The 18,924-nt window shown below is 42.6% G+C and overlaps 1 protein-coding gene across 1 annotated transcript; it reads left to right on the top strand.

Annotated features, from left to right (window-relative positions):
* Positions 1–9,889: 9,889 nt before the first annotated feature.
* Positions 9,890–18,366, top strand: LOC140188080 (WAP, Kazal, immunoglobulin, Kunitz and NTR domain-containing protein 1-like). The gene is made up of 2 exons (XM_072244030.1): positions 9,890–10,150; positions 16,711–18,366. Exons 1-2 carry the CDS (start codon positions 9,890–9,892, stop codon positions 18,199–18,201), a joined length of 1,752 nt encoding a protein of 583 aa, XP_072100131.1. The 3' UTR covers positions 18,202–18,366.
* The last annotated feature ends 558 nt before the right edge of the window (positions 18,367–18,924 follow it).

Below are 18,924 nucleotides of genomic sequence, written 5' to 3' on the forward strand. Positions count from 1 at the left end.
GAATTTGACTACCAAATTTCCACCTAGCATAGTAACTCTATAAATATGAAATTAAGAAAAACACTAGTCTCAGTTACAGTAAATTCTGCATTATACAAGCTGCACCCTATTGTCATTTAGACCTCATGGTTCAAATCTTTATTAGGCACTGATGAAGCTTCAATTGGAATATTATGAGCAGTTTTAGAAACATAGAAAATAGGTGCAGGAGTAGGCCATTCAGCCCTTTGAGCCTGCACCGCCATTTATTATGATCATGGCTGATCATCCAACTCAGAACCCTGCACCAGCCTTCCCTCCATACCCCCTGATCCCCGTAGCCACAAGGGCCATATCTAACTCCCTCTTAAATATAGCCAATGAACTGGCCTCAACTGTTTCCTGTGGCAGAGAATTCCACAGATTCACCACTCTCTGTGTGAAGAAGTTTTTCCTAATCTCAGTCCTAAAAGGCTTCCCCCTTATCCTCAAACTGTGACCCCTCGTTCTGGACTTCCCCAACATTGGGAACAATCTTCCTGCATCTAGCCTGTCCAATCCCTTTAGGATTTTATACGTTTCAATTAGATCCCCCCTCAATCTTCTAAATTCCAACGAGTACAAGCCTAGTTCATCCAGTCTTTTTTCATATGAAAGTCCTGCCATCCCAGGAATCAATCTGGTGAACCTTCTTTGTACTCCCTCTATGGCAAGGATGTCTTTCCTCAGATTAGGGGACCAAAACTGCACACAATACTCCAGGTGTGGTCTCACCAAGGCCTTGTACAACTGCAGTAGTACCTCCCTGCTCCTGTACTCGAATCCTCTCGCTATAAATGCCAGCATACCATTCGCCTTTTTCACCGCCTGCTGTACCTGCATGCCCACTTTCAATGACTGGTGTATAATGACACCCAGGTCTTGTTGCACCTCCCCTTTTCCTAATCGGCCACCATTCAGGTAATAATCTGTTTTCCTATTTTTGCCACCAAAGTGGATAACTTCACATTTATCCACATTAAATTGCATCTGCCATGAATTTGCCCACTCACCCAACCTATCCAATTCACCCTGCATCCTCTTAGCATCTTCCTCACAGCTAACACTGCTGCCCAGCTTCGTGTCATGGGCAACTTATCTAAGAAAAGATGTCCTGATATTGTAGCGGGTTCAAAGGAGGTTCACAAGAATGATTCCGGGAATGGTGAAGTGGATTGGGGGTGAGGGGGGTATGACCAGAAGTTTAGGAAATTGATGTTCATGCCATCTGGTTGGAGGCTGCCCAGGAAGTAATACACGGCTTTATAGTACTGTAAAAGTATTGGTAATATTTTACTTTGCTATGCACTTCATTTAAATACATAAATTGTTACCCAGTTATACTGCATTTTCCCTTTATCTTTTTAACTATTTCAATGAAACTTCAGCTAATTGGTGCAGCTACTTAATTGGGCCAAGATATACCTGTCCCAATGTATCACAATTAACTGAAATCCACTGTATTACTTTTATCTACTTTCTTTTTATACAATGTAACTTTTTTTTTGTAATTTCATAAAGCAAGCCTATAAAAGGCTACTCTGATTAAAAAGTGGACTAGAAAGGGTTAAAGAGCTTACTCTATGTGAACCCAGTTCTCTTTCTATATGTGTCAAGAGAAGGTCTTCTGTCAGATAGAATAATCTATTTAAAACCTTCACAGTTGATAGCTTTGTGGAGCCATCACCAGGTAGATACATGGAACCTAACACACCAGAGACAAGAAATTAATACGGTCCAGGAATTTAACTCAGCCAGCATAGTCTGTCACTATCAGTGGCCCTGTTGATAATACATCTCCAAGTCGATCATATGTGAAATCCATTGACCTGATTCCTACAGCTGATCGATACTGTCTACTACACTTTTAATACATTGCTGTGAGAAGAACTCTTTCCATAGTTTGCAGGACTACGGAAAAATAACGGGAGAACTGGGCTGATAGGATTGCTCTGCGGAGTGCCGATAAATACTTAATAGGCTGAATGGTCTCCTTCTGTACCAGATAAGTCAATGACACTGATTCTGAGGAAAAAGAGTTTGAATCTCATAAGACATAGGAGCAGAATAAGGCTATTTGGCCCATCGACTCTGCTCTGCCATTTGATCATGGCTGATTTGCTTTCCCTTTCAACTGCATTCTCCTGCCTTCTCCCCTTAACCTTTGAAATCTTTGCTAATCAAGAACCTTTCAACCTCTGCTTTAAATATACCCAGTGTCTTGGCTTTCATAGCTGGTCTGTGACAATGAATACCACAGATTTACCATCCTCTGGCTAAAGAAATCTTTCCTCATCTCTGTTCTAAAGGGACATCCTACTATTCTGAGGCTGTGCCCTCTGATCGTAGACTCTCCCACTATAAGAATTATTCTCTCCATGTCAACTCTATCTAGGTCTTTCAATATTCAGTGGTTTTTAATGAGATCCCCTCTAAACTGCCCCAGATCCATCAAAAGCTCCGCATATATTAACTCTTCTATTCCCGGTATCATGCCTTATCAAATTTGCACCATGCCTTTTCAACTTCCTTGAATAAGTTCCAAATGACATTTTGCATGATGAATTGCTTTCAGGATTGCAATTGCTGCTGTGCAGCTGAGCAAAAAGGCAACTATTTTTGTGAAGGGCAGTCTTCCCCAAACAGATTTCAGGAAACTGATTCCTGAAGTCCTGACAAAGGGTCTCAGCCCAAAACGTCGACTGTACCACTTCCTGGAGATGCTGCCTGGCCTGCTGCGTTCACCAGCAACTTTGATGTGTGTTGCTTGAATTTCCAGCATCTGCAGAATTCCTCGTGTTTGCATCAGGAAACTGATTAATCGCTGGCTGTGGTACAACTGACTGAGAAAAGAATGGTGATTGGATCACTAAGAGAGAGTCCCTTCCTCCCCACTGTCCCGATGAAGGGTCTTGGCCCAATACATCAACTGTTTACTGTTTTCCATAGATGCTGCTTGGGCTGCTGAGTTCCTCTAGCATTTTTGTGTGTGTTACTTTGGATTTCCAGCATCTGCAGATTTTCTTGTGTTTGTGTTACAAACATTTCAGGTTTTCTTATTCATGGCTGGAGCAACATTTATAAACTGAGTTTCAGTTCTGAAACCTGAAAAGTCAGTAACCTGACTTTTCCATAGTTGCTGCTTGGCCTTCTCAGTTCCTCTGGCATTTTTTGTGTCTTGTTCAGCTCTGTACCTTCTCAGAGAGCGTCTTCCTTAGGGATATCACAGTGTCACACCTAGTAACACTGTACTTCACAGCTGCAGAAACTCCTGAGCTCAGTTGCTGTCAGTGCAGAGTATACACATTCTCATTGTGACATTTTCTCAGGACATTACGGTTTCGTCCCGCACCAGGTGGTGACGAATCACCATATAGGAGTGAGACTGAAAATCTGGCTGAGTGGTGCCACAAACAACAACCTCTCACTCAAAATCTGCAAGGCCAGACAGCTGATCATTGACTTCAAGTGGAGGAAACAGGTGGTTCACGAGCAAGACTTCATCGGAGATCAGAGGTGGAGAGGGTCAGCAACTTTAAATTGATCAGTGTTATCATTTCAGAGGATCTGTCCTGGGTCCAGCACGTAGGTGTCATTACAAAGAAAGCACAGCAGTGCCTCTACTTTCTTAGAAATTTGCAAAGACTCGTCATGACATCTAAAACTTCCGCAAACTTTCATAGATGTGTGGTGGAGAGTACATTGACTCATTGCACCACAGACTGGTATAGAAACACCAATGTCTGTGAGTGGATAAACCTACAAAAAGTAGTGGATACGGCCCAGTCCATCACACGTAAAGCTCTTCCCAACGTCGAGCCCATATACACAGAGCCCTGTCACAGAAAAGCAGCATCCATCCTCAAGGACCCTGACCATCCAGGCCATGCGCTCTTCTCACTACTGTCACCAGGAAGAAGGTACAGGAGCCTCAGGACCCACATCACCAGATTCAGGAACAGCTATAACCCTTCAACCATCAGGCTCTTGAACCTGTGGGATTACTTCACTCAACCTCACTAAATCCAACACTGAACTGTTCCCACAACCCAAGGACTCTTCATCTCATGTTCTCAATATTTGTTGCTTATTAATTAATTAATTAATTATTGTTTTCTTCTTTTTGTATTTCTTTTTGTTTGCTGCCTTTTACATATTGGTTGTTTGTCCATCCTGTTGGGCACAGCCTTTCATTGATTCTATTGCGTTTCTAGTAATTACTGTGAATGCCCGCAAGAAAATGAATCTCAGGGGTTATATATGGTGACATATATGTACTTTGATGATAAGTTTACTTTGAACTTTGGACATCCCATAGTCCTGCAGAACGGTGGGTTAATTGGCCACTGTAAATTGCTCCTGATGGTGGGTGAATGGTAGAATCTGGGAGGGGGGTGCTGATGATAATGTGGAAAGAATAAAGTGGGATTAATATAGGATTAATGTAAATGGATGTTTAATGGTTAGTATGGACAAAGGCCAAAGGGCCTGTTTCTGTGCTTTATGACTCCACTGAATTTGTGTCAAAGACAGTATGAGATAACGTAGCCAATTGTTTGAGTTGAGTTAAACATATTCATAGGTGGAAGTGGGTTTGATTTCACACTTTACGTTAGGTGGCAACATCAGTCAGGTCCCATTTGTCTCCTGTTTAGAATTATGGTCTTCAAAATGACTGAGGCCTTTTGATCTGGTTCCTTCTTTCCAGCATTGCTTACGGCTCAGAGTTTATACTATTGATGGTCAATGTTGAAACTGACAAAATGAGGGTAATGAGGTCAGAAAGGATTCCCTAAAATCACTCAGTGACTTGGGCTGGGGAGGGAAAGTGTGGGCATTTACCCTAATAGAAAAGTCCAAGTGGGTTTCTGAAACCTCTCTTTATGTCACAGCATCTTCAAGATTGTTTAGTGTAATTTCCAGTACATACATGTAAAGGAGAATGAAATACAGTAATTTTTACTCTGGATCTGATGCAGCATACAAAACACAAAATAAGATAATGTTCAAAGTAACTTTATTATCAAAGTACATGTATGTCACTGCATACAGGCCTGAGATCCACTTTCTTGCAGGCATACTCAATAAATCCATAGTAGAATAATAACCATAATAAAATCATTGAAAGATCGCACCAACTTGGGCATTCAAACAATGTGTAAAAGACAACAAACTGTGCAAGCATAAAAAGAAAGAAATAATAGTAATAAATAGTGATAAATATCGAGAATATGAGATGAAGAGTCCTTGAAAGTGAGTTCATAGATTGTAGCAAACACGAGCTAATCTGCAGAAGCTGGAATTTCAAGCAACGCACATAAAGGTTGCTGGTGAACACAGCAGGCCAGGCAGCATCTCTAGGAAGAGGTATAGTTGACATTTCGGACCAAGACCTGAAACGTCGACTGTACCTCTTCCTAGAGATGCTGCCTGGCCTGCTGTGTTCACCAGCAACTTTTATGTGTGTCCCATAGGGTGTAGGAACATTTTAATGTTGGGCAAGTGAAGTTATCCATTTGGTTCAAGAGCATGATGGTTGGGGGTTAATAACTATTCCTGAACCTGGTGGTCTGAGTCCTGAGGTGAATATACCTTCCTCCTGATGGCAGCAGTGAGAAGAGAGCATGTCCTAGATAGTGGGGGGCTGGTCTTTGACTATGGATGCTGCTTTTCCTACAACAATGTTTCATTTAGATGTATTCAGTCGTGGAGAGGGCTTTACCCATGATGTACTGGGCTTATCCATTTTTTCTGTAGGATTTTCCACTCAAAGAACACAATAATAATAATGAAAAAACCCAGTCAATACAAATACATAAGGTTGCTTATATACATAGATCGATTGTATGTCTGCAAAGTGGCACTCGGTACAAGAGTGACTGACAGGTGGTTGGGGGTGTGGAGCAGTGGATTAGTGGGTGGAGGTGTTGATCAGCTTTACTGCTTGGGGAAAGTAAAGCCTTTGAGTCTTCAGGTCCTGGCATGGTGGCTACATAGCCTCCTCCCCCATGGGAGTGGGACAAACAGTCCATGAACAGGGTGGGTGGGATCTTTCATGATGTTACTGGCATTTTTCCAGCACTTTTCTGTATATGTCCTTGGTGGCAAGTAGGTTGGTGCCGGTGATGCCTGGGCAGTTTTGACTTCCTGTTGTAGAGCCTTCACTTTGATTTTAAGGTTTAGGGAATTGCCTTGACACTTCGATGCATGGCAATGAATTCTTTACAGACACTCACTGACAATGTTCCCTCTAAGGAGTGTGTATGTGTGCGCGCACACATCTTTTGCTACCAGCGCACAAAGGAATTTCAACTGTGGACAAAAGGTTGTCACTCTCTACCTCATTGGCATGTTAAGTTATTTCACATTCGTACACAATCACATTTCCTTTTCTGGTTTCTGATGCGTACGCTATTGACAACGTGGAGCTTGCAATGATTTGTCTGCAGATTTTAGAACTCGTTTATTCATAATGTTTTTATTGAAATTATTGATTCACTAAGTTGAATTCTAAAGAAGCAAAGGGCGTGAAGCGCAAAAGAACTGCTAGCATTTAAATTGGAATGACAAATGTAACAGTAGAAACTGCTACACTGAAAGCTCATGAGGTCAGGGACGTGCAGCTACAAGAAATATTTATGTACAATACAGAAACTGGTGTTAACTGCATGTATTGTGATGCAGAAGTTGCTGGAGAATTTGCAAGTAGGAATAAGTGGAGTGATATTTGCAAACTAGACCTTTTAAAGCATCATTTAGTAGGCATATCACATATGAATGGTGTGCAAAAACTCTGGTGAGAAAATCCTTTATTACTTGCTCCACGCCTGCTACATATGTTTTGTGAGAGTGCAGATGACCGAGAGTGAAAATGATCAATCCCAGAGGAGATCAAAGTTCTTAATGACAGTGAGCTGTTAAAATAGGAGGCAGCGTGGTAATAAAAGGATCCATCTCTGGTTGGCTGCCAGTGGCTAGTGGTGTTCGACAGGGGTCAGTGTTGGGACTGCTTCTTTTTATGCTGAATGTCAATGATTTAGATGATGGAATAGTTGGCTTTCTTGTCAAGTTTGCAGATGGATACGAAGATTTGTGGAGGGGCAAGTAGTGTTGAGGAAACAGCTAGGCTGCAGAGGGACTTAGACAGATTAGGAGAATGGGCAAGAAAGTGGCAAATGAAATACAATGTTAGAAAATGCATGGTCATGCACTTTGGTGGTAGAAATAAATGTGCAGACTATTTTCTAAATGGTGAGGAAATTCCAAAAATCTGAGATGCAAAAGGACTTGGGAGCCCCTGTGCAGAACACCCTAAAAGTTAACTTGCAGGTTGAATCATTGGTGAGGAAGGCAAATGCAATGTTAGCATTCATTTCAAGTGGTCTAGAATACAAGAGCAGGGATGTATTGCTGAGGCTTTATAAGGCACGAGTGAGATCTCACCTTGAGTACTGTGAACAGTTTTGGGCTCCTCATCCAAGAAAAGATGTGCTGGCATTGGAGAGTGTTCAGAGAAGGTTTACAAGGATGATTCCAGGAATTAAAGGGTAATCATTCAAGAACTGTTTGATAGCTCTGTGTCTGTAGTCGCTGGAATTTAGGAGGATGAGGGGGGATCTCATTGAAACATTTCGAATGTTGAAAGGCCTAGCCAGAGAAGATGTGGAAAGGATGTTTCCCATGGTGGGGCAGACTCGGACAAGAGGGCACAGCCTCAGGATAGAGTGGCGTTCATTTAAAACAGAGATGCGGAGAAATTTCTTTAGCCAGAGGGTGGTGAATTTGTGGAATTTGTTACTACAGGCAGCAGTGGAGGTCAGATTGTTGGGTTTATTTAAGGCAGAGATTGATAAATTCTCAATTGGACACAGCATCAAAGGTTACAGGGAGAAGGCTTGGGAATGGGGTTGAGGAGGGGAAAAAGGATCAGCTAGGATTGAATGGCAGAGCAGAATCGATGGGCCAAATGGCCAAATTCTGCTCCTCTGTCTTATGGTCTTATAATTCAGTGTGCATATGTTGTGGTACTGGGCAAAAAAATTGCACAGCACAAGATTTTTGCACACACTGGTCATTACAAATTAGAGGGAACATTGCTCACTGACTAACCTGGCATACAGTACCTGAAACTTCATACTAACCCACAGTGTTAATGGGGTGGGTGATGACAGCTTTCTCACTGTCCTTCAGTGATGCAAAGTCAAGAATAGTCCTCCCAGTCAAAAGAGGAATTTTGAAAATCATCAGGCTTAATTAAACCAAGGCATTCTAATAAAAACTGTTCCAAAAGACTATCTGAAGGTTGTAGTGTGGCACTAAACTGGTGGGAAATTTCAGAGGAAACAACACTGCATTGCAAAAGGGGCAAAGTACAACCTATTGTTCTACTTGCTGTTCTAAGATTATAAAGAAATAACTTATCTTCCGCTGCCTGAAAGCTTAACCTTGTGAGGGCTTCATTCCCTGTGGGAATGAGTGACTGAGTAATGAGCTGGCGAGAAATTCTCTTGTGCATTGACCCGGATGGTCTAAGGGCTGCATTAAGTGAGTTAGGAATTTAAAGCAAAGGGATTGTACTGAAAGTAAAGGCAGCATCTTCGAAATTCTCTGGACCTTGGTAAGTTGCATTAAATGTGGGTACACAGCAGGTATCCCATTATTTTTGCAAGTGAATTCCACTGAGCATAAAGCCCAAGGCATGACTGTAGGATTAATGACCTTGAAGGCTTTTCCTCCGCTGAATCCTCTGATGATTAGGGAGATTCTGCTTAAATCTCACACATTCGTAGCACATTCACTGTGAGGTCCACACACTGTCACAGACCACTATAAAAAGTGTCTGTGGCCTAGCACATCATGTGCATATTGTAAATTGGAAAGAAAATTTGAGACTTCAGAAAACACATAGTGATTACAATGAGTAACATACATAAAATGCTGGAGGAACTCAGCAGCACAGGCAGCACCTATGGAGAGGAATAAACAGTCAATACTTCAGGCCAAGACCAATTCATCAGGAACTGAGGAGCAAGAGAGCTATCCAAAATATATATCCCTTTTTTTCTGTCACTTTATTCCGATAGACAAATCACAGAGGACTGTGGCAAATTCTCAGGGCTGTATGTGGTGACATGTATGTACTCTGATAATAAATTTTACTTTGAATTTTGATAATGCAAATACAATGGTAATAATTTGACCAGGGGTCATAGCCTAGTCTTCCATTCTGCCTTCCACTATTACCTTGATGTGATTTTGCAGCCATTGTTCTCACTTACCACAGAAACTCTTCAATAATTTTGTTAATAAATGTTGTTCTATGGGTTGGTAATTAATTTCTGGCTTCCATCACTCTCATATACCAAAAAAATTCTAATCCCACCCCTCAAAGAGTGTTGTGTAAAAAAACGAAAAACCTTCTCAATATAACTCAGTCGCACCTTCAAGGTTTTTATTTGTTTTGTAAAGTTTGATATCTCCAAACCTTTGCAGTTAATCTCCAGAGTGATGGTTGTGCGCACTGATCTCCCGGAACGACGCTGGCAAGTCGGATAAAACCTTGTGCGTTTGAAGTTCTAGGCTCCCCATATCATGTTTGTCCAGCCGCCGTTGACCAGACAGGGCTGTGGTCTGGGTCACAGAATGTTTTTGATGTTGAAATCCAGACACCTCCCACTTCCATCATGTGAACCGACACTGCTCAGGTTACAGACGGTCCTTTATGTCCCATTACCCAATCAATGGCTCCTTTTCTCCTCCAGCCTCATCCTGAACTTTTAATTCTCTTGGCAAACTATTTTTATTTACCTTTTTTTATTGAGTCTTGAGGGGCGGGGGAAAACTATTTTTGGACTTTTTCCCCCCGCTAAAGATGCTGGTATTTTTGCAGGGGCACGTTTACTTCTCCAAGTGCTGCAGAAATGGATTGGGTTTGATGTTTGAGAGAAAGGCCAGAGGAGACCGAATTCAGCCCAGGACACTTGTGATTGTGCTCAGCTTGCTGAGGCTGGCTGGAGGCGCCAGTCTCCCCGGCGGAAAGCTCTCCTATCCCGGCGCCTGTCCAAACCAGCTTAATCCCAACCTGTGGGTGGACGCGCAGAGCACTTGCGAGAGGGAATGCAACGCTGATGAGGTAGAGCCAACAAGCGCTGTAATAGACTTGTGTCCTGAAGTAATGTGCTTGATCTCTTTAGAGTACGATTAGCGATATTAAAAAGAGAGAATTATATGCTGGAGGTGGAAAGGTAATTTTTCTTAGTATGGAGCCAAGAACCACTTAACACCATATTGCGACGTCCCGTGAAATCTGCGGCATTTTGGGGGGGGGGGGGGAGAGACCATTTAAAATTACGTTATTGTGCTATTATTGTGAATTGACTTTGGCGTCAGTTTCGTCCTCAATACGTTGGGCACATGTTTCTTCTTTGTCCGCTCTGGTAGTCTATATCGAAGTTTAAATAGTCAGTTTCGGTGTTAGACAGTCACCAGGAAATCCAGTGTTGAGTTATGAGGAAACTGCTTTAGCAAAAAGTTCAGAGAAGGTGATACATGGAGTGGATGAGGTGGATGGAACAGATGCCTTAAAGGGAGGTTGGGCAATGTGGATGAGTGAAAGTAGAAAGATAAGAATGAAACATAGATGGGTTGGGCTAGTGGTACGTTTCCATATCATGTATAAGATTAAAAAAACTATATATATAATGCTTTTACAGATGCTGTTGTAGACTGTAATGTGAGAACGTTCAGGATTTCAAAGTCACTTTTGAAGTGAACAGGTCAGATACGAAATCCTTAAATACAAATGAATTAAAACAATTTTTTTTTCTGTTTCTACTTGCATGGGGCTTCAGGTGATTCATGTCAAGTAGCAAACATGCAGCAGGGGACAGAGGTAACTTTAATCATTATTTCCCGCAATGTTGATGTTCAGAGGGTTTCATTCAGTCAGAATGATGCAGATTAAGTCCCTTTTCAGAGACTGGAGCACAGGAATCTTGGCTGACACCCAGTGTAATAGTCAGGGAATGCTTCTCTGTTACAAGTGCTGATTTTGTTTTATTTATTTACTTATTGAGATACAACATGGAATTAGGCACTTCTGGCCCTTTGGGCCATGCCGCCTGGCAATCCCCCGATCTAACCTGAGCCCAATCACGGGACAATTCACAATGACCAATTAATCTACCAACTGGTACGTCTTTGGACTGTGGGGGGAAACCGGAGCACTCGGAGGAAACCCACGCGGTCATGAGGAGAGCGTACAAACTCCTTACAGGCAGTGGCGGGAAATGAACCCAGGTCAGCTGTACTGTAAAGCGTCGTGCAAACCACTACTTCATGAAATGGGCCTCCCGTGCACTCAGGCATTTTATTTTTATTCTTATTTTTTGAGATGTGGCTGCAGCTGGCAAGCCAAGCGTTCATTGCCCTTCATAACTGCCCTTGAGGAGATGACGGTGAGATGCTTTCTTGCACTGCTTCAGTCCTTCCAGTGAAGACCCTCCCACAGTGTAGATAGAGAGGATCTTCCAGGATAACGGGAAAACAGTGATACATTTTCCAAGTCAGAATGAGCTGAGGAGTTCCACAATTTTCTGTTTTATGTTGTATTTCTAGCAGGTGCACTATTATGTGCTGTGTTTGTTTAAATGGACAGGATACAAGGGAAGTTTCTCATTCTCTTTTTGAAAAGAAAAGTGTAAAAGATATCATGCGTGAAGGGACACATTGGACCATGGCTTGATATGTGCAGAAAAAATGAACACCTCACCTCCAACAATGTGGCACTGCTTCAGTACTGCACTGGACAATCACCTGGTTTTCAGGCCTTTGTAGCTGCATTTGAGAATGTTTCTGTGACTTATTTTCTAGAATGAGGGCATCCTCACAAGTGGTTAATCCTTAGAAGTCCTGACGAAGGGTCTCGGCTTGCAATGTCAACTATTTATTTCCCTCCATAGATGCTGCCTGATCTGCCGAGTTCCTCCAGCATTTTGTGTGTGTTTTCAAGATTTCCAGCATCTGCAGAAACTCTTGTGTCTCTCTGTCATTGGCAGTGATGATCTACAGGACTGTCATAAAAAAAACACTTAGGACACCAATGTCTTTTGGGGGAGGAGCTCTGTCATTCTTATCCAGTCTGGCCTGTATGGAAGTCCAGAGTTACAGCAAAGGGATTGATATTCTATTGTCCTCTGTGTCCTATTACCAAGCCAATTTTGGATCCAGTGGACCAACATGACTTGGATCACATAGGATCCCATCATTTGGACCAGGTATCCATGTCAGATTTGTGGAAGGCCTTAGTGAAGTCCATGTAAACAACATTAACAACACTGTCATCAAAATATATATATTTTGTTACCTCTTCAAAACTCTCAATTAAACTTGTCAGATGGAATCTCTTACCAACAATCCATGGCTGACTATCCCTGAGCAATTCCTGTCTTTCCAGGTGTAGATTAACCAGATCCCCACTATTCTGTTCCATTATTGACCCTACCACTGATGTTAGATTAACTGGTCTGTAGTTTAAACCATTAGTTAGAGGAACTCAGTGGGATGAGCAACACAAATGTGGGGGGGGGGGGAGGAATTGTTGACATTTCAGGTCGAAAACCTGCATCAGGAGGGTTTTTTTTCTGCTTCCCTTCTTGAATAAAGGTGCCGTATTTGCTGCTTTCAAATTATCTGACATGTCACATGTGGTCAGTAAAGATTTAAGTATCTCCATCAGGGTTCCAGAAATCTCTCCCCTTGCCTCCAGGTTGTCCAGGCCAATAGGTTACTGTCCCAGTAACTTAGCCACATCATACAATTGTGATGGACAACAGAATGTTTTTAATTGCAGCCAAATCTCCTGCAAATTCATTTCATATATCCTTCAGGGCAAGATTGGGTAGTGTGATTTAAGTTTGACTACTTTTGAAATAAAGCTTTAGGCAAAATTAGGGAAATCTTAGGATGGAACACAGAGACTTGAAAGATGAAAGCCCAAAGTGGCACGTCAGTACAGTAGTGAGGGAACGTGGCACTGCAGGGTTTTTCTCAGTTGAGACATTAGCAAAAAGAACAGGCTGAAGACAGCAGATCTGAAGTGACTGACATTCAATCTGTTCTGAGGATGTACATCCTAGACCTCCACAACCCCACTCTAAATTGCAATCGGGATCCATTAAATCTGAGAAGGGTGAAGGAGTGGCCACCTGTGAGAGTGCCCTCTGTTCCATATGGAGGTTGACAATTGGAGCCACTTTGTACTGATGAGGAAATTAGAAGCAATAGATAATTGTTTGATAACGTTGGTTGAAGGAAAATATGATTCAGGACAATGGGGTAAGCTCCCTTGCTCGTCTTTGAAAAAGAACCATGGGTTCTGTTCTGTCTATCTGAAAGTGCTGAAGGAAGCTTGGTTTGTTGAACCACATTGTCTTCCAATTCAGATTGTCAATTAGATTCAGCTCCTGGATTTTACCCGCACCCGCTTTAACTATTACAGAAATACGGGTCCAATATGGGCTTCCAAGTCCTGGAGTCAGACTGAAAGGACTCTGGCAGCTGGCTCTCACTTGGTGTACTACTGAGGCTCCACGGTTGGAACAGTTCAATAGCCTGTGGCAAGAACCAAGGCTGTGACTTAGACATGATAAAGGTTGTGAGATCTTATAAAGTTATTTACATTCTGTGACACAGGGAAACATTTAAAAATATTGAGTCACGGAATTGTACACCATAGAAATAGATACTTTGGCCCATCACATCCACATCTTCTATTTTTCACATGCACTCGAATCCCTTTGCATGAATTAGGGCCATATCCTACTATGCATTGCCTTTTAAGTGTTTGTTTAAACATTGTAATTGCATCTCATTCCATCACTAATTCTGATCATGTGTCCCAGATATCAACCACTCACTGTATTCAAAACTTCTCCCTCAGATCCCCTTTAAAGCCCTTTTCCTATGCCCTTTTGTTTTTGATGCTCCACTCTGGAGAAAAATTATTTTGACTATACCCTATCTCACAATGTTATATACTTCTCAAACTCCTTCACTCAAAGGGAAATAAGCCCAGCCTATCCAATCTTTTCACATAGTTAAAACCCTCCAGTCCGGGTAACATATTGGTAAAAACTCCTTCAACTTATAATAAGTTATAATTGAATAGTAAATTAACAGCATTTATTAATATTTATAATGTTAAAACAATAAATGTTACAATGTTAAAATAAAGTCTAAAATGTAAACACACTGCATTTATCACTTCTCCTAATCTCCAGATCAAATTTTGAATCCTACACGAAGTTTTGTCTGATTTGAAGTCACAGAGGTAACAACAATGTAACTTCAAGAGGTACAACTCCCCAAGGCTCCCACTATTAAAACCTTCCTTCTGCTTTGTCAGCATCTGCTTCAGGCTAATCTACAGAGACTGGTTAGGCAGTGGTTCCACCCCGTTTGTATCTCACAGCTTCAGGATACCTTGAACTTCTCATGTTTCCATGTCACTCAACAATCATGCTAGGAACCTGAATAACATATTCCTTTTAAGTTTCAGAGGCAACTAACATGAATTTAAGTTACAAATAATTCTACTGGCTTTTGAATTTTTAATGTGAAATTTTCTTTTCAGAAGCAATTATCTGCATTGCAGATCTCGGGGAGAAGAAATATTTGTATAAAATTGTTCAGAAATATATCCTGTAAAACAAAGATTTTTCTTGCATTTGTGTCTGAAGAATTGGGTTTACCTTTTCATTCCTTTTGAACCAGAGTATGTTGTGAAGTTTCATATAGATCACTTATTATGGTGACTGCATCCCAGGTCAATATACATAACTGAGTAAAAGGGTTGACAGATTGGTGAAAGTGATCAAGCAGATATAGTAAAATGCCTATAATCCACTGTCCAGTTCTTTAGAAATCCTGATGGTTGAACATTGTCGAGAAGCGTCGTGATTCACTTTGGAAGGTTGAGTTTGAGGGCAGAATACAGGGTTGAATGCATGATTCTTAGCAGTATAGAGGAGCAGAGAGACCCTCGGGTCCATCCATATATCTCTCTAGGTTGCTGCACATGTTGATAGGGTGGTTATGAAGGTGTATGGTGTGTTGACCTTCATTAGTTGGATGATTGAATTCAAGACCCACCAGGTAATGTTGCATTTCTGTTAAACCCAAGTTAGACCACACTTGGAGTATTAAGTTCAGTTCTGGTCCCCTTATTATAGAAAGGATGTAGAAGCTTTAGAGAGGGTATAGAGGAGATTTGCCAAGTTGTCTTGATTAGAGAGCATGAGTTCAGAGGATAGGTTGAACAAAGTAGGGCTTTTTTCTTTGGAGTGAAGGAGGATGAGGGGTGACTTGATAGAGGTATATAAAGAGGCATAGATAGAGTGGATAGTCAGAGCTATTTTCCCAAGGCAGAAATGGCTAATACAAAGGGGCATTATTTTAAAGTAACTGAAGAAAAGTATGGGGGATGTTAAAGATAAATTTTGTACACAGAGAGTGATGGGTGGGTTCATGGAATGCTATGTCAAGGGTGCTGGTAAACAGTAGAGGCATTTAAGAATCACTTAGATAGACACATGAATGATAGAAAAATGGACGGCTATGTAGGAGGAAAGAGTAAGGTAAAAGGTTGGCGCAACATTGTGGGCTGAAGGGCTAGTACTGTGCTGTAGTGATTTATGTTAACTGGCTCACCAGGTTATAATAGTTGCTGTGGTCCCTGTCCTCTCACTGGGGGCTTCAGTTCCCACATTCACTTTAAACTTACCTAGTTCATTGGAAAAAAAGACAGATGGAAGACCATGTTCGCCTACGTTATATGACACGGCACATAACGATGACAATGAGTTCATTGCAAAAATTATTGTATCATATACCATCTAAAAAAAGAGCTTGCTAACAGAAATAAAATCCAATAGTGCAGAAAATATGGCCAGTTCAGCATCATCAAAGTTCCAAATGTGATGTATTACTGTACAGAGTTAGTGCAATTACATGCAAAACAAACTTGTACCTGAATTCTGGCAGACAATTGCTCAGCTTCACATACCCCAGTTTGTTTCTGTATACGTACATGGGTGCAGTTATCAGGAAAAAATGGATACACCTTTGAAGAATTTCTTTGGCTGTAAAGTGGTATGGAACGTTTCTGAAAGGGATATGAAAGTTGCTATATAAATATATGCATCCTTATCTTCTGAAAGGTGTGCCTGGTATGAAGAGGGGTTGTATGGTTTCTTAGACAGTGTAATTAGAAGGAAGCTGTTGCTATTAATGGATGGTTCAAAGTGGGCAGGATACATATTGTGAAAGTTGAGAAAAGCTTTTAACATAGAGAGTTATAATCTGGAACTTGCTGTATATAGAGTGGTGGGGGATAGGGAATCAAACATGGCTTTCGAAAGGGAATTAGGTAGTCTTGGAAGGCAGAGTAACCTGCATGATTAATGGAATAGAATGGAAATGGAACTAACTGGGTTAATATACAAAGGGCTGGGATAGACTTAATGGGCTAAGAAACCAACTTCTCTGTCATAACAGTTCAAGAAGGTCACTATGGCGGACTGGGTCTTTTGTTCTGTGTGTTGGTTTGCATAGGCCTGTGAACACAACAGGAGGATGCAGTGTGTGGATTATATCAGTAAGCTTCTTTCAATGAAGTGCATTGCTTTTTTTCAGGATTGTCAGAGCTTCGAGAAGTGTTGCACCAACGTGTGCGGCCTGAAGAGCTGTGTGGCAGCGAGGTTTGCAGACGGCAGCTTGGCATCCTCGGATCTTTCCAAGGAGGCGACGTGCGAGAGGATCGTGTGCACCCAGCAAGGCTCGGAGTGCGATATCTGGGATGGACAGCCCGTCTGCAAGTGCAAGGATAGATGCGAGAAAGAGCCGAACTTCACCTGCGCCTCAGATGGCCTGACCTACTACAACAAGTGCTACATGGACGCCGAGGCGTGTATCAGGGGTATCAGCCTGACGGTGGTGACCTGCCGGTATCACATCACCTGGCCCAACACCAGCCCCCAGCCACTGGAAACCACGGCCAACCCCACATCCACGAGCTCGCTGGAAGACCACATTCCTCCCGCTCTCTACACCAACCCCTACCACCAGTCCGTCTACGTCGGAGGCACCGTGAGCTTTCACTGCGACGTCAGCGGGCGTCCCAGGCCGGACATCACCTGGGAGAAGCAGAGCGACCACCGGGAAAACATCATCATGAGGCCTGACCAGATGTACGCCAACGTTGTGGTCACCAACATTGGCCAGCTGGTGATTTACAGTGCCCAGCAGGAGGACGCTGGGACGTACACGTGCACGGCGAGAAATGCCGCAGGCCTCCTGAGGGCAGACTTCCCACTGTCCGTTATCAAACGAGGCCACTCGGGAGAGGGTGCAGCCAGCAAAGGCCAGCCCTTACCCTCAGGAGAGTGCTTCAAGGAGCCAGACAAGAGGGAATGCGGCCACCAGCATGTCCGGTGGTTCTACAACCACAAGAAAGGCACCTGTTCCACCTTTGTGTCCGGTGGCTGCAATGGCAGCAAGAACCAGTTTGAGACGTACGAGGAGTGCAGGTTGGCCTGTGTCAACGAGACGGTGAACATTTGCACTTTTCCAGCCGTGCAGGGCCCTTGCAAGATGTGGGAGGCCCGGTGGGCCTACAACTCACTGATGAAGCAGTGCCACGCCTTTGTCTACAGCGGCTGCGAGGGCAACAAGAACAATTTTGAGAGCAAGGAGACCTGCGAGGAGACCTGCCCCTTCCCGAAAAACCAGCAGTGCAAAGCCTGCAAACCTCGGCACAAGATTGTGCCCAGCTTCTGCAGAAGTGACTATGCCATCGTGGGAAGGGTGACTGAGATCGTCGAGGAACAAGACTCCGGCGTGGCGAGGTTTACGCTGGACGAGGTGCTGAAGGACGAGAAAATGGGGCTCAAGTTCTTTGACTTCAAGCACTTGGAGGTGATAATGATAAACATGGACTGGAACTGCCCGTGCCCGAACATAACCCTTTCAGACGGGCCCCTCCTCATAATGGGCGATGTCCATGACGGGATGGCAGTGCTGAGTGCCGAGAGCTACGTGCGGACTGTGAGCGACAAACGCATTAAAAAACTGCATGAAATCATTGAGAAAAAGACTTGTGAACTCCTGCATCGCTTCCAGGATTAAGTTCAATCACCTCACAGCTAGTTCAATGCCATTTGTTACTGTTGATTATATCCTGTTATACCTAGATCCAAGTATAAGTTGGTAAATGCTTTTGTATTTTTATTTATGTGTAATTCAGCTGAAAGTTATTTCATCTCCATTTTTGTTCCATTTTCACATTTTTTCAGTGGCAGTGAGTCCAGACTCAGGGGTTACTACATATTATTCCATATCAGACCCTGTCAAGGCTAATTTTAAATGCAATCCCTCTGGAAATCAGTCCACCCTAACCCATAACACCTGGACCTTCCCTGTTTCCCTTTACTTCTGTTCATTGCTGCCATCACCATTTCTTGGGAATCTTCTAAGGAGGCATAACTAACATTTGCGCCTTCATGTATTAAAGGAAGTCCAAAAGGCCATATACAGATGAATGGACTGGGTGCCGGGAAGAAGGATTTTGTGGGTTGATTAGGGAATCCTGAATTAGAACAAAGAATGCTAAGAGGAGGCCATGAGCGGTCTTGACAAGTTAAGTACTGCAGATGGAAAATGTATCTTTTGGCAGAGAACCAGAAGGCACAATTTTAAGAAGGCATGAAATAAAAGTGGGACACTTAGCGACAGTCAGTGTTCAGAATGCACTGCCTGAAGGGATGGAGAAATTCATAAAATGATGGAATTCCTGTTGCCCAGGACTGGCTATTCTTTCCATCGAGTACTTGCCAATAGAATCAGAGAACA

This window comes from Mobula birostris, chromosome 26, assembly GCF_030028105.1.
Source record: "Mobula birostris isolate sMobBir1 chromosome 26, sMobBir1.hap1, whole genome shotgun sequence".
Classification (NCBI taxonomy): Eukaryota; Metazoa; Chordata; class Chondrichthyes; order Myliobatiformes; family Myliobatidae; genus Mobula; species Mobula birostris.

Coding starts and splice junctions, on each gene's coding strand:
- LOC140188080 (XM_072244030.1), top strand. CDS start 9,890: ATGCTGGTATTTTTGCAGGGGCACGTTTACTTCTCCAAGTGCTGCAGA. Junction 10,151..16,710: donor GGGAATGCAACGCTGATGAG/GTAGAGCCAACA, acceptor GCTTTTTTTCAG/GATTGTCAGAGCTTCGAGAA.